This window comes from Mus musculus, chromosome 5, assembly GCF_000001635.26.
Source record: "Mus musculus strain C57BL/6J chromosome 5, GRCm38.p6 C57BL/6J".
Classification (NCBI taxonomy): Eukaryota; Metazoa; Chordata; class Mammalia; order Rodentia; family Muridae; genus Mus; species Mus musculus.
The window spans coordinates 86,801,260-86,816,866 of record NC_000071.6 but is presented as its reverse complement, the minus strand read 5'-3'; the positions used below and the strand labels follow the sequence as shown (position 1 = coordinate 86,816,866).

At 39.2% G+C, this 15,607-nt stretch overlaps 1 protein-coding gene across 14 annotated transcripts in view; it reads right to left on the bottom strand.

Annotated features, from left to right (window-relative positions):
• Nucleotides 1–12,887, bottom strand: part of Ythdc1 (YTH domain containing 1) — a 32,680-nt gene extending 19,793 nt beyond the window's left edge. For 6 of the 14 annotated variants that reach the window (XR_389269.3, XR_003955631.1, XM_006534867.4 and 3 more), the window contains exons 1-4: nt 12,276–12,887; nt 7,527–7,562; nt 1,137–1,238; nt 75–403 (exon numbers count right to left, since the gene is read on the bottom strand). Coding sequence is in view for 10 of the 14 variants with exons in the window: in XM_006534867.4 (XP_006534930.1) it covers nt 75–403; nt 1,137–1,238; nt 7,527–7,562; nt 12,276–12,303 (495 nt within the window). In the remaining 4 variants the exon portion in view is untranslated. The remainder of the gene's footprint in view (nt 1–74; nt 404–1,136; nt 1,239–7,526; nt 7,563–12,275) is intronic. The other 8 variants (NR_153372.1, NM_001359907.1, NM_001359908.1 and 5 more) reach the window with 3 other exon arrangements.
• Nucleotides 12,888–15,607: the final 2,720 nt, after the last annotated feature.

The window sequence follows — 15,607 nt, the reverse complement described above, 5'->3', positions numbered from 1 at the left end:
ACAAGGTCAAGATGAATAAAGAGTTCTAAAGCCTCAAAAAGAACTGCTTTATTATCTGCAATAACATTTACTACCTCAGAACCATCTGGTGTAGGAGACTTGGCCCTTCTTTCAGAATCCCTTTTCCGTAGACAAGTTTTTTCTGGTTGACTCTTGTAAGGTTCTCTAGAGGAACTGCTTGACAGACGAATTTTTCGATCAGCATCTAGACGCTTGTTCCTTTCAGATCTTTGATATTCCTCATTTTTATATTCTGTAACCGACTTTCCTTTTGTACTAACTATTCTTTTATTATTGCTTACAGATGAGCTTAGTGGCTTAGAAATCAATTGTCTTGAATGGATGGAAGGTTTTTGTCGCTTGGTGTCAGTAGACTCCATTCTCTCACTTTTTCTTTTTGATCCTTTAAAAACAATTTAAAAAGACATAGAGAAGTATTTGCATTATTCCATTCATTTCATCAAGATTTATAAATGTGCATGAGATAGAAAAAAATGCATTTTTAAAAGTACCTCCTAAAACAGTTTTACTCTAGAACAAATGTAAACAAAACTGCTTCCCAACTGCTGAACTAAACGCTCATATTTAAAAGTGTTAAGTATTATTTCCCCACCCCCGGTAAGATTTTTTTTTTTAAGATTTATTTATTTTATTTATATGGGTGCACTTTAGCTTTCTTCAGACACTCCAGAAGAGGGAGTCAGATCTCATTACAGATGGTTGTGATCCACCATGTAGTTGCTGGGAATTGAACTCGGGACCTTTAAGAGCAGTCAGTGCTCTTACCAGCTGAGCCATCTCTCCAGACACCAAGTATTACACGTATCAGTGCAACCCATGAGCATATCTGGTTCCTGGAGTGATCAGAAGCAGGTGCTAGATCGCCTGTATTTTTGAGCTGCCATGGGAGTACTGGGCCTGAACCTTGGCTCTCTGCAAAAACAAGTATTCTTATATACACTAAACCATCTTTCAAGTCTCTTTTTTTAAAAAGTATTTTATCCATTCCGATTCCGGGTCTGTTATGCAAAATGGTTTATTGTGTGCTTTTGGTACTAATAGTTGTCAAGGTACAAGAAAAAATTTTTCATAAATCTAAAAACTGTATTTTTAACAACAACTAAAAGAACTCTTACCTTTTTTCTCATTTTTATCTTGTTCACTCTCTGGATTATACAATTCATCATCCTGTTCTGGTACTTCAGTCAAAATATCATCCAAAACATTAAGTTCCCCATCTGCAAAATTAAAAATAAAATCAATTATCATTAATCATTGTTTCTAGTACTAACAAGCATTCATTTTGAGTAATTAACTAAGTGTCCATAACCTTCAAAGCAGTTTGATCAAACCCACTAAATAAGAGTAAAGAATTTAATCAAGTAACATCAAACAAATCACCATCACAAAAACTCCAAATATGGCCTGCTTAAAACAGTATTTTTGTGATACTCATATACAAAAATGCAAAATCTGAATGTCTATTATGAAGCACAAGAAAACTTGTTGATACTATAGGAAAACAAACAGATGAATATAGCTTTTTCTGAGGCTTAACTGGGAAAAAATCAGTAAAATCCACGTATGACTGAGTATTAACTTGATGTTTTCTTAATATGCTTAAGAAAATTAAGTACTTAGGGGCAAGGGCATGTCATACAAAAAATAAATAGTTGAAAAAAAATATGCAAGCATAGACCCACATATTAAGTGAAGACAGATCAACTTCAGAGTATTCCAGAGAAAATGAAAATGACATAAACACAAATGTAACAAATAGCAAATTTTACAGAATGCATGGAAATATATGGATAAATCCTCTACAACTTTTATAACTACTTTATCTAAAAATTGATATCAGAAATAGTTTGGAAAGGCAACTCATCTAAATTGGCACAGTACACAAATCTCCAAAACTCAATTTTGTCTCATCTTCAACCCAATAGAAAAATACTTCTAAGAAATACATACAAAGCTGGGCGTGGTGGCGCACGCCTTTAATCCCAGCACTTGGGAGGCAGAGGCAGTCGAATTTCTGAGTTCGAGGCCAGCCTGGTCTATAGAGTGAGTTCCAGGACAGCCAGGGTAACACAGAGAAACCCTGTCTCAAAAAACCAAAAAGAAAAAGAAAAGAAATACATAGAAATGCCAACTGAAATCAAGTATGCAATATAAACTACAGTTGACTGATGGCAAATAGTAAATCTTCCAGTTGATGGCATATAGTAAATCTTCCAGTATAAAAATATCTTTGCAAAATTACACTGGTGAGGAATTATACAGTCATAAGACATGCTGAAACAATTACAGTAAACCATAAAGCCCACTAAACGTATGGTGAGGTTAATAATTCCAAGTCCGTACATAACACTCATTAAGTAGAACTCTCCCCACTAGAGGAAAACAGAAATCAGGACTGAAGATAACTGTAATCATTAACACACACAAAAAAAAGAGAAGCAGTTACACGGGGAAAAAAATGGTGTCTATTTATGAAGTATCTGAAAATTAAACTTGTTATTGGCATAACTACCATATGGTTGCTGGGATTTGAACTCAGGACCTCTGGAAGAGCAGCCAGTGCTCTTTACCTCACAGCCATCTCTCCAGCCCCTGTACTTCACTTTTCCAATATGAAGAATGAATCATATTTCTACTGCCATTAATGAAAATCAAAATACATCGAAAAGGATCATGTCATCTACTCACATCAAGATCCCTCAAGATCTGAATGATGCCAAATACCATTTTAGACTCTAGAATATTTTTAAAAATAAGTAAATGGGTTAGGGGCTAGAGAGGTAAGATTCAATGGTTAAGAGCATGTGTTTTCTTGCTGAGGACCTGGGTTCAGATCTCAGAACACATACTGTGGATTCCCAGAACATATACTGTGGATCACAATCATTCTTAACTCCAGTTCCAGCCATGCAGCACCACCGTTTGACCTTTGTGAGCACCAGGTACACATGAGGTGTACACACGTGCCAAAACATTCATACACATAAAATTAAAAAATTTAAAACAAAAATAGTTTGCTATAAATATCCCACAATTGGCAGGTGTATAATAATTACTGCTCAAAGCTCTTTAACTAGTCTTGAAAGAATGAACTACATTCATAGAAAACAATTTAAACTATCACAAAATAGGCAGATCGGTGAAAATACGCAAATCTTTTCATGAAAATAATTTCAATTTGAAATAATCCAAAATCCAACATTACGTCTCATGCTAAAATTTAATAATTTTTAAAAACCCATAAAAATTTAAATTTCAAAGGCATATCTATATCATAATACCTTATAAAAAACACTTTTTCGTATTAAGTTTTTACAGAATTCAAGTTTAGATACTGACTGTTGTTTTACAAAATGTCTGTAAACTTTTCCAAGATAATTACTAACCAATGCCTACATATCAAAAAACCTCTTATAGCTAACAGATTGGCACTTTCACTTACATGAGCTCACAAAATAAAGAAGGCATGTTTCTCATCAGTACTTTGAAGATAAAGAATTAGAAGTTCAGGGCTCAAGTGGTGGCTCGTTAGCTAAAAGAATTTGATGTTGCAAGAAGACCAGAGCTCAGTTCTCAGACTCACATGGGACTCCAGTCCCAGGGCATCTGATGCCCTCCTTCAGACCTCCAGAGGGATCAGGCAGGCATGGAGTGTACAGACTTGCACATAGGCAAAAACACTACTACACATAAAATACGTATTTAAAAAGGAAAAAGGGAGAGCTGACCAGAAGTATTTAGTGCAGATGGATATGAGTCAGAAGTTCAAACTTTATAAACCTACAATTAGATGGGAGAACAGAACACAGAAGTACATAATATTAAACAGTATGACTTTCAAATTAATGTACCCCTGCCTTGGCTCTGTATACTCAGCAACAATTAAATTTCACCTAATACAGAAAACTATTCTTCTAGATGAGTACTTTTATTTGTACTATAGTAATAAACTAAATATAGTCATATCAAGAAGGTGTCAGACATAGCCAAGAATTGTTATGACTCACAAAGCCTAATACTTAATAAAATGTTTTCCTATTACCTGATGTAAATGACATTTCATTTTCTCTCACTGAAGTCATTAACACATTTATTAAAATAAGATACACAGGGAAGAGAGGAGGAAATGAAGAAACTTAGGTTAGCTACCATATTTTAACTAGGAACTGGGAAATACAGACTCAACTTCTAATTTTCTCACCTCTAATCAGACATTAATAACACACAGCAACTTAAATAAAAATTTAAAACATACATGGCATGGCATAGGAAGAGATGAGAGGGCTATAAGGACAGTGAGGTAAGGAAGATAAAATGGGGAGAAGAATCTCCTAAAATACACCTTGTTTGAAACTGTCATAATGATATCTAATACTTTGTATGCCAATAAAAAGAAAAGCCACAAATAATCACTCAGGAAAGAAAAGGAGAGTCCTAAGAAGTGCTGCAACCTATAAGCCTTTCCTAGCAGTGAGACTGCACACATCAACCCTTTTACAATAGCACCTCAAGCTTTATACATACAATCTGGTTCAGTCCATAGAATCTATTCTTTAAGTACATATATGCCCTAATTATCTGACGATATTGCCCTGAATCATGATGCTGTAAGACAGTAACAATCCTTTTTCATTATTGCTCATTTCTGGGGAATCAACTAGGATCTCTCCAAGTTTGGAGTCTGATGATAGCTAAAGCTATTAGTGTCTTAAGAATGCTCCAAGGGAGCCGGGCGTTGGTGGCGCACGCCTTTAATCCCAGCACTCGGGAGGCAGAGGCAGGCGGATTTCTGAGTTCGAGGCCAGCCTGGTCTACAAAGTGAGTTCCAGGACAGCCAGGGCTATACAGAGAAACCCTGTCTCGAAAAACCAAAAAAAAAAAAAAAAGGGCACTGACTCCTTTCCCAGAGGTCCTGAGTTTAAATCCCAGCAACCACATGAGGGCTCATAACCATCTGTAATGAGATCTGATGCCCTCTTCTGGTGTGTCTGAAAACAGCTACAGTGAACCTATATATAATAAATAAATGTTAAAAAATATAATAAAAATACACCTAAAAATTATCTCCTTATAGAATTAAAAAGTAAAATTACTAATTTCAAGACCACTTTCTCTAAAGTTAATACTATTCATCACTTTATCCTAATCTATCCACTTAATATTATTGATATTCTATACCACAAGCACTTTGAACTGTGGGTGTCAAATATTGTGGGGTGGAGAGATCTGACATCAGTAAAAAAGTAATGCATAATAACCAAACCCTCACTCAAAATCAAAATGAATCTGAAATGTTTCTCACAGCACTATGTTCCACCCCGTGAGACCTTAGTTCTAAACATACAACATATATACTCTACACTGAGCCCATCATCCTGCAACACAAATGAACTGAGGTTTCTCAGTGTACACTCAAATGTTTTATGTTCTTATATAAAGATACTTATTTTCTTGTGGAAAATGGCGATTTTTCATGCATTCATTCCTCTGCATGTGAACATCAAAAATATCGTTAGATTGTATTATAATATTTGATTTTAAAAGTTGCTGTCTGACCAGAACTCCCCCAGACTAAACCACCAAGTGTCTTAGTCAGGGTTTCTATTCCTGCACAAACATCATGACCAAGAAGCAAGTTGGGGAGGAAAGGGTTTATTGAGCTTACATTTCCAGATTGCTGTGCATCACTGAAAGAAGTCAGGACTGGAACTCAAGCAGGTCAGGAAGCAGGAGCTGATGCAGAGGCCATGGAGGGATGTTACTTACTGGCTTGATTCCCCTGGCTTGCTCAGCTTGCTTTCTTATAGAACCCAAGACTGCCAGCCCAGAGATGGTCCCACCCACAAAGGGCCTTTCCCCCTTGATCACTAATTGAGAAAATGCCTTATGGAGGCGCTTCCCCAACTGAAGCTCCTTTCTCTGTGATAACTCAAGCCTGTGTCAAGCTGACACAAAACTAGCCAGTACAACAACCAAAGAGTACACATGGAGGGACCCATGGCTCCAGCTGTATATGTAGCAGAGGATGGCCTTGTCTGCCATCAATGGGAGGAGAGGTCCTTGGTCCTGAGAAGGCTCAATGCCCCAGTGAAGGGGAAGGAACCCAGGGCAGTGAGGTGGGAATGGCTGGGTGGGTGGAGGAGCACCCTCATAGAAGCAGGAAGGAGGGGAGGGGATGGAATAGGGGGGTTGTGGAGGGGAAATGTAAATAAAATATTCAATTAAAAGAAAGTTGCTGTTTGAATTGATTTGAGTTTCACACCAACAAATGTTAAGTGAAGCTTGACTTAGGATTAGGAAATGGTTTCCTACAATGTCTGAAATGATCCTAAACATACTTCTACAGAACAGATTTATGGGAAATAGCATATATGCTCTCCCTCCTCTAATATCAAATACTCACCGAAGGTTTAATTCTTTCCAAGGTTAATTGTTCTTTTGTAAAAACTAAAAAGAACATAGCTTTTCTTGCTATTGCTAGTTTGCATATTTGCCTGTCTTTTAACAGTAAAATACTTTGACAATTATCCATAAATGTTAGGCATGTTTTTTTGTATATCTATGTCTACACAGTCATAAAAATTAAGAAGGGCTCACAAGCAGTAAAAGTTTATGAATTTCTTTCTTACATACTTATATGCATCTATGATATGTGTAGATTCAATTACTTCATAGTAAGTGGACAGCAATACCCTCACCAAAGAAATGTAGGTTGGTGGAACACCAAGTTAAAAGATCTATGGGCATATACTGTACTGAAGAATAATCCTAATTTCTGTGGGAATAAAACAAACTTTTCACTGTGCAGTAGTGTTGTACACCTTTAATCCCAGCACTCAGGAGGCAGAGGCAGGTAGATCTGAGTTTGAGGCCAGACTGGTCTACAGAGTTAACTATATATATAGGACAGCCAAGGCCACAAAGAGAAACCTTATCTCAAATAAACAAACAAATTTCAGTTTTTCCTTTGTTGTATACACAGAAAACTTAGACGTAAAAACTGTTTTTAAAGCCATCTATTTCAAAATCAAACAATCACAAAATATTTATTTCAAAAAGTGGACAGGGCAATAAAATTAGCTCAAAACTGATTTTTTTTTGAATAATAATATGTCTATTTAGAACTAAGGTTCAGGGCTGGTGAGATGGCTCAGTGGGTAAGAGCACCCGACTGCTCTTCCGAAGGTCCAAAGTTCAAATCCCAGCAACCACATAGTGGCTCACAACCATCCGTAACGAGATCTGACGCCCTCTTCTGGAGTGTCTGAAGACAGCTACAGTGTACTTACATATAATAAATAAATAAATAAATCTTTAAAAAAAAAAAAAAGAAAGAAAAAGAACTAAGGTTCAAACTCATTCAAAAGCAAATAGTTAATAGAATAAAATTAGTTACTAATTTTTTTTTAAAGTACCAGTAATTTAACCCATGTTTTATTGTTTTCGTTTTTTTCCCCTTTTTCCTTTTTTCAGGACTATTATCGCTTAGGGGCCCAGATTCTCACCTGAAAACAACCAGCTGGAGCAGTCTTGGCAATCTTCTGTTAAAACAGAGAAGGTAACATGTCAAGGCTTTGCATGAGGTACTCCAGTTTTATGGTAATGAAACTATTAACTAATACTGTCTGCACAAAGCCATGCTGGTATCTCTTTAGACAATACTGTTGCCTCTTGTTGAACAGTACTTCATCTGCTTTATCCTAGGTATGGCATCAAGGCACAGAGATTCAAAGTTCTGTTTGGGTTAATAAGGTCATATATCAATGAGGTTACATCCTGAGAAATGTGCAGTGATCTCTACATGGTTTCAGCATCTTTAAACATCTTGTCATCAGAGACTTAAGTACACTATAAGGTAAATCTCGTGGGATCATACCATACAAGCAATTCACTACTGACTCAAATATTGATGGTGTATAGTACACACTGTAAAAGTACAGGGAAAAAGTCAATTCTAAGCAATCCCAGTAGAATGACTTAACAAAATCCAAGTACTTTTACTTTCATATTTTGCAATTTTCCAACATTTGCAAACCCAAATTTTACTTATGATAGTGTTACCTTTTTAAAGGCTGCTTCAATTTTCTTAAATACATCTTTTGAAAAAGAAAACTCCCTCTACAGAAAGACAATTATCTGCAAATACTTTGTATTTATATTATCTTTCATATATGGAAATCACTGTTATCCAAACAATTAGCAAACTGAGTTTGAGGTAAAGGTGCAAATTTCTAGGTAGAGGTTAAACAAAGCAATACAAAGAAGAATCACTTCTTAGAGCCTTGTTTTGACTTCAAAAAGATATTAAAAGCAACAAGACTAGTAATTCTGCTTGTGGTGTTTTAGACAGAAATAAAAGCAGGATTTTAGAAGTAGCTTAGCCTTAGATGTTATATCCTGCAAGAGTAATTCTAAAATGAAGTTCCAAAAATTTAAATGACTTAACCAAACAAATTCTCATAACTCTGCATGGAGAGGTCATAAACTTTAATTCCTGAAAGATTGGTTTAACAGAGTAAACTCTACACAAACATTGAAGGTAAACCTATACAAAATACTATTTATTTCAGGTCAGCATCAGATCAAGAGTACTTAAGAAAACTGAGATGGGGGGCTGGTGAGATGGCTCAGCGGTTAAGAGCACTGACTGCTCTTCCGAAGGTCCTGAGTTCAAATCCCAGCAACCACATGGTGGCTCACAACCATCCGTAATGAGATCTGACACCCTCTTCTGGTGCATCTGAAGACAGCTACAGTGTACTAATGAATAATAATAAATAAATCTTTAAAAAAAAAAAAAAAGAAAAGAAAACTGAGATGTTAAATACACATTTTCAAACCCAGGCCAGGAATTTTTCTTCAATTCACTTATGACAGTTTCAGTGAGGTAAAAACAAGGCAACAGGATGTCCAGCAATCTCTTCCTTTTGCTATCAAGCAAAGTATATTTACATCAGGATAATCCCTCAAATAAATTTCAGTCATTAAAAGACACCATTCTTCTAAATGTGTCAGTGTGTTTTGCCTACATGTAAACATGTGTGGACTATGAGCAAATCTGGTGGATATCAGACATTGGACCCTGGAATTGGAGTAAGGAACAATGGTAGTTGACATGTGGGTTCTGGGAACCAAACTAGGGTTTTCACAAAAGCAAACAACTATACTTTGCTACTGAGCTATACTTCCAGCCTGAAAACAACTATTCTTCTAAATGATGTCCAGAGACTTGAAGAGAGACCTTCCCATCAATATTTTCCACCTTCCATATAACCAACTGGCACCCAAAGATAGTATCTCTTTATTTTCCCACTTCTACTACCAGTAAACTAAAACAAGATCCAAAATGAAAGGAGATGTAAATCAAACCCATACTGTTTTATAGAGCCCTTCCTCAAGCAACTAGCTCCCAACAGTGCTAGCCACAGCATGTATACAGGTTTATACACGCTATATACACAGAAGCTTGTGTGTATGATGCATGAGAGTAAGTAAAACTCAGCTCTGTACTTTACAATGCTTATGCTGTTATTCATTAAAGTCGAACCACATAAATATTTAAGGAACAGAGGACACAATACTTTAAAAGATACCTACAAACAAGACAATCACACCCCTTGCCCTCCTGAAGCTTTCGATCTGGAAATGTAGACAATTACTTACAAAAGCAAAAATTCATACACATTTTGGGTTAACTATTCTTTGTAGACTATATCCTGTAGGGATTCAAATAAAATTCATGTAAAATGTTTATCAGAAAAGATGTGCATTTCTTCATCATAGAGAAAAATCCATGGAATACACAAGGTGCTGTTGTTTCCCAGTATTATTTTTAAAAAACTCACATTAACAGTCAACTTTTTGGACAAATCAACACAAAAATAGCAGGGAGCTGGTAGACTATCCAAGTATAGAGGATTAACTGAAACATTACAGGAATTGATGTTTATTACAAAGCCCAATAAATTAAGAATTCCTATGACTCTAAAATTCATTGTGATTAACACGCATAATTGCAACTTTCTTATTTTCTGAGACTTGTTTTTTAATCAAGAGTTTCCAAAAGTTATGAATTTATTAAAGGCTTAAGTTTTAGCATGATTAAGATTCCTTTTTATGGGACATTTCTCTTCTCCCATAAAAAGGAATCTTACCTGCTCCAGAACTCATTCTGTAAACCAAGCTGGCTTTGTACTCAAGAGATCTACTTGCCTCTGCCTCCTAAGTGCTGGGATTAAAGGCCTACATTGCCACCATTATGACTAAGATTCTTATAATCTTCGTACTTTCCTGTTAAACACATAACAAATGATACAAATTTCTCTTAACATTCTCACTTTTCTTTAAGTATTACTTATTCGGTTTTTTTGTTTTGGTTTTTTGTTTTTTCGAGACACGGTTTCTCTGTGTAGTCCTGACTTGTCCTGGAACTCACTCTGTAGACCAGGCTGGCCTCGAACTCGGAAATCTGCCTGCCTCTGCCTCCCAAGTGCTGGGATTAAAGGTACTTATTCGTTTTAATACTGACTTTCATAGGTGAGTGACAATGATCAAGTAACACTAAGCACTTCCAGTAGGTATTTACTAGCTGCTAGTATAGAGAAATAATCTTGATTTTAACTATAAAAAAGTCACTTGTACCAGAAAATTCAAATAAAGCACAATTAGAAAAATTAAGTTTTAAAAAACTATTTCCAAATATTCTAAGCATTGGTGACGAATGACATCACAACTCAATAATCGAGTTTTTGTGTTTAAAGTGCATCTTCAATATTAAGTCCACTTCTAAAAGCAAATGATCATTACTTCACTGTGCATTGTTGTATATTACTGATTTCTAAATTATCTTCACTTTAATAGAAACTATACTGACAACTGAATTTTAATCGCTTTTGTGTTTGGTTCATCTACCATGGCAGCCACCAAAACTACTAAGTCATAAATCTTATCCTGCCAATCAAAGGTTGAAAGGATCTTCAGGTTTTTTTTTTTTTTTTTACAACTGACTTTATATAATAAGATAGTCCTTTATTCACTATCAGAATTCTTCCTTCACAGTCCTTCAGAATGTCTCGAGGAACAGGTTTAGTTTCAGAATAAAAAATAAACTGCAATGTGTGCATCGAGAATTGCTTCAACTGGGCAGTGATGGCACATGCCTTGCACTCAGGAGGCAGAAGCAGGCAGATCTCTCAAGTTTGAGGCCAGCCTGTCTGCAAATCAAGTTCCAGAACAGGCAGGGCTACATGGAAACCATGTCCCTAAGGGGGGGGGGGGGGGGAGGATGCTTATGACAAAGACAGATCTTTAAACATATTCCCACTCAAGACAGACCAGAAAAGTGGAAAAAAGCTTTAATGACTGTTCAGCCCACTTAACAAATCTCCACCTCAAATTTAATGAGCCACAAGCAGAGATTTGTGAAATGCAGGGCAGCAAGTGTGCACTATTTTCTTCTAAGACTGTCGCGATAGTCCCAGAGCTGAGAACTCTCTCAAGACTGCATCCCATCTAGACGAGTATCTTCTATGGTCTGGATCCTATACTGGCATCTGTGGTCTCTATATAGTATTTCAGAAGAAATGACATTTTATCAACTAAAATGTTTTCTTTTTATCTTTCCAAGTCTCTCTAGCCTCCACCTACGTATTCCTCGCTGAATCTTTTGAGAACTCTGCACTATTCTGGGAGATCCGTTGCTAGGACTTTTGGAAGAAGGGGCATGGGTGTTTGTTTGTTTGTTTGTTTTTTTCCTAATATCTTTCTTTCCAAAGTAAATACTCGAGGAATAAAAGAAGCGATTCTTAGCTTATCCAAAAGATCAGTGAGAAGCTACTTACAGGTATTTCTCATGATTAATAATCCACCTGAATGAATTAAACTAGTCTACTCACTAGTCTAACAATGCTAACTGTGACGTTATTTTCGAAAAAAGTCAACCAAAAAGACGACAGTTCAGAAAAATACGCATTACATCCGCATAATCCGGCCAGGAAACGTGCCCGGGGGCAAGTTCCTCAAAGCAAGCCCTCTCCCAACCGCTCCCGGGAGTGACGAGAGAAGCAAAGCCCTGGTCGAGGTGGGAGCCGCCGCAGAGACGAGGACGCCGGGCCCAGCAGGCCAGGCCTCGCAAGGAGCGGGTCACGATGCGGCCGCCTGCTCTGCGCGAGGCCCTAACCTCCCGCCTCGCCCGCAGGCCGCGGCTCCTAGGTCCCCTCGCCCGGCCGCCCCGAGGCCCCGTCCTCCACACTCACCTTTCTCCTCCCGGCTGTCGGCCGCCATGGCTGCCCTCCGGCTTCCGCCGCCGCCACCGCCGCCGCCGGGACGCGAGTCGCGCGGGCGCCGCAGACGCGGCCGCAGGCGCACGAGTCCGTCCGTCAGTCCGTCCGGCGGGCCGCGCGCTTCGACCTGACCTGCTCCACTCAGCTTCCTACGCGCAACCCTTCCTCCCGTGCTCTGGTTCTCTTCCCGCCTGGCTCTCTGGCCTCGGTCGGCGCGGGCTTCAGCCTTCCTGTTGGGGTTCGGCCACCACAGAGACAAGGGGGAGGAGAGAGACACAGATGGCGACGCCGGGCGGCGCTAAAATGGAGCCTGCTTCCTGCGCGAAACAATCCCGCTCCCGAAATGCCTTGCGCTGTTTACGCTCTGTGCCTCTCGCGGAACGTCACAGTGCGGGGAACCGGGGCGGGGGCGGAGGCGGGGACGGGGACTGGAGCGAGAAGCGGGACGTAAGAGGGCGTGACTTCGGCACGTCGTCCCGCCCCGCGCGCAAACTTGACGTCCAGGGAACCGCCCTCGTTCCAGAGGATAATCGGTATTTAGGCTTCTCTGCTGTGCTTCCTACAGCTCAAGGATGCAGACATCTCACCAGAAACGTTTGGAAGGCCTTGAATGGTTAGTGTGAGACACCATCAGAAAGGGTGTTATGTCTTTCTTTGGTTTTACGAGACAGGGTTTCTCTGTGTGGCCCTGGCTGTCCTGGAACTCACTCTGTAGACCAGGCTGGCCTCGAACTCAGAAATCCGCCTGCCTATGCCTCCCAAGTGCTGAGATTAAAGGCATAAACCACCACTGCCCGGCTATGTCTTTTTTATATATTTAATTTTCTTTTATTTGATTAGTAGTGTCTACTACTTCTTTTTAAATATTGTTCTAGGACCAGGGGTTAAGAATAGCTTTATTGTTGGGTGGTATTTGGGCTCATCTTTAATCCCAGCACTGGAGAGGCAGAGGCAGAGGCAGAGGCAGGAGGATCCCTGTGAGTTCGAGGCCATCCTGGCATACAGATTGAGTTCCAAGACACCCATGGCTACACAGAAACCCTGCTTCAAAAATAAACAAACAAATGTGTTCTCCCTCAAAGGAAGTCTGAGTTTATCTTCTAGTTAAGGCAGCCAAGGTTTGAGTAAACAAATTGAAAGTTGTGCTGACGCCAGGAGTGGTGGTGCACACCTTGAAACCCAGCATTCTGAAAGCAGAGGCAGGGGAATCTCTGAGTTAGAGCCCAGCCTGGTCTATAGAGTGAACAGTACTGGGATAGCCAGGGCTACAGTGAAACCTTAGCTCAAAAGAAAAACAAACAAAAAAAAATGGAAAGGAAGAAAAAAGACAAAAGGGAAAAAGAAAATTGTGAACTTTATTAAAAAAAAAAAAAGCTAGCTAGAAAAGGGTGATGCATACCTTTAATCCTCCCATTAGGGAGGAGGCAAGCAGATATCTGAGTTCAAGAACAGCCTGGTCTACAAAGCAAGATCCAAGACAGCCAGGGCTACACAGAGAAACCTTGACTTGGAAAACAGAGAGAGAGACAGACAGACAGACAGACAGACAGTTGCTATAGTGATAAGACCCCTTTTTATGGAGAAAAGCTAGTACAGAGGCCCTCCTGTGGAGGTGAAGACTGATGGTAAAAGATAAGAGACAATAACAAATAAGCACTAATTGTCTTCGGAAAGCACATACAAAGACTTTATGAAGATCTGAGGGGCATTCCAGTAACCAGGAATGGAGGTGAATGAAGATCTGCGGGGCATTCCAGTAACCAGGAATGGAGGTGAATGAAGATCTGCGGGGCATTCCAGTAACCAGGAATGGAGGTGAATGAAGATCTGCGGGGCATTCCAGTAACCAGGAATGGAGGTGAATGAAGATCTGAGGGGCATTCGAGTAGCCAGGAATGGAGGTGAATGAAGATCTGCGGGGCATTCCAGTAACCAGGAATGGAGGTGAATGAAGATCTGCGGGGCATTCCAGTAACCAGGAATGGAGGTGAATGAGAAGACAAGTACTGAGATGATGTTTGACAAAAGTCACTGCCCACTGGTGGTGGCATCACATGCCTTTAATCCAAGCACTTGGGAAGCTGAAGCGCAGATCTCTTGGATTTTAGGCCTGCGTAGTCTAAAAGCAAGTTCCAGGACAGCCAGGGCTACACAGAAAAACCAAACCAAACAAACAGTAGTACGAGATCTTCAGGGAAAATAACTTGGAGTAAGCCTACTGAAAGGTAGGAAGTGAAAACACCCTGGATACTCCAAAGAACCATCCTATAGAATGTAAAAGCAAGTCTACACACGTAGACTTGTAGTTTGAGCTGCTTGTCAGAATCCCTTGGATGATAGTAGAAGACCAGCCAGTCACATTTACCACTTTTGGTTTTATTTCTTGGGAAAGCCTCACTTTCTCAAAAAGTATATTCTTGACTCTCTAGAATTCCATGACCCTCATGCGTCCACCTCACAAGAGCCGGTACATCCTAGCATACTGGGGTTTATAACACTTGGATAGAGAGAAACGATCACTTATTCTGTCTTTCCCATTCAAATTGTAACTTAGAGGTACCAAAATAAGTAACTGGTAATGCCAATGTGCCATAGTCAAAGAGCCATACAACTAAGACATCACCATTTTGCAATCACTAATGAAATAAACATCACTGCAACTAGCTATGTGTAATACATTATATGTACATATAGTAATTAAATAAAACTGGGTGTGGTGGCAGAGGCCTTTAATCCTAGCATGGAGGAGACAGAGGCAGGCAGATCTCTGAGGCCAGCATGGTCTACATAGTAAGTTTCAGGGCAGCTAGGGCTACACAGGGAAACCCAGTCTTAAATAAACAAAAGACAACAGTAGAAAATCAGATGCTAGGTGCCTCCTCGTATTAGGACTTCTATCTATGGTGACTCGTTGTATTGTCAATTTGACTAGACTCTGAATTATCTAGATTGGTGAGGCACACTTGGGTGTTGTAAGTTATGGTATCTGCTCAGAAGCCCCAAGACCAAATTCTCAACAAAAAGGAGATATTTACTTGCCTCAGAAGAGCAGAGGTTAAGAGATAGAGGATGTGGAAGAAGGAAAAGGGGACAAGAGAGAGGGTGCAGGGGTATTTGTCCTGGAAGAGAAAGGACTGCCTGTAGATAGAAAACAGATGTGGCTTATAGGCAAATGGCAATTTATAAAGGGAAAAGGGAAAATCCCATATTAGAATGAGGTGTTTCATTTTAATTGGGCATGTTAATTAGGTGAGATAAAGAAAGCTTTTGATTGCTGCTCTTCAATACTCATAGCTGGACTTTGG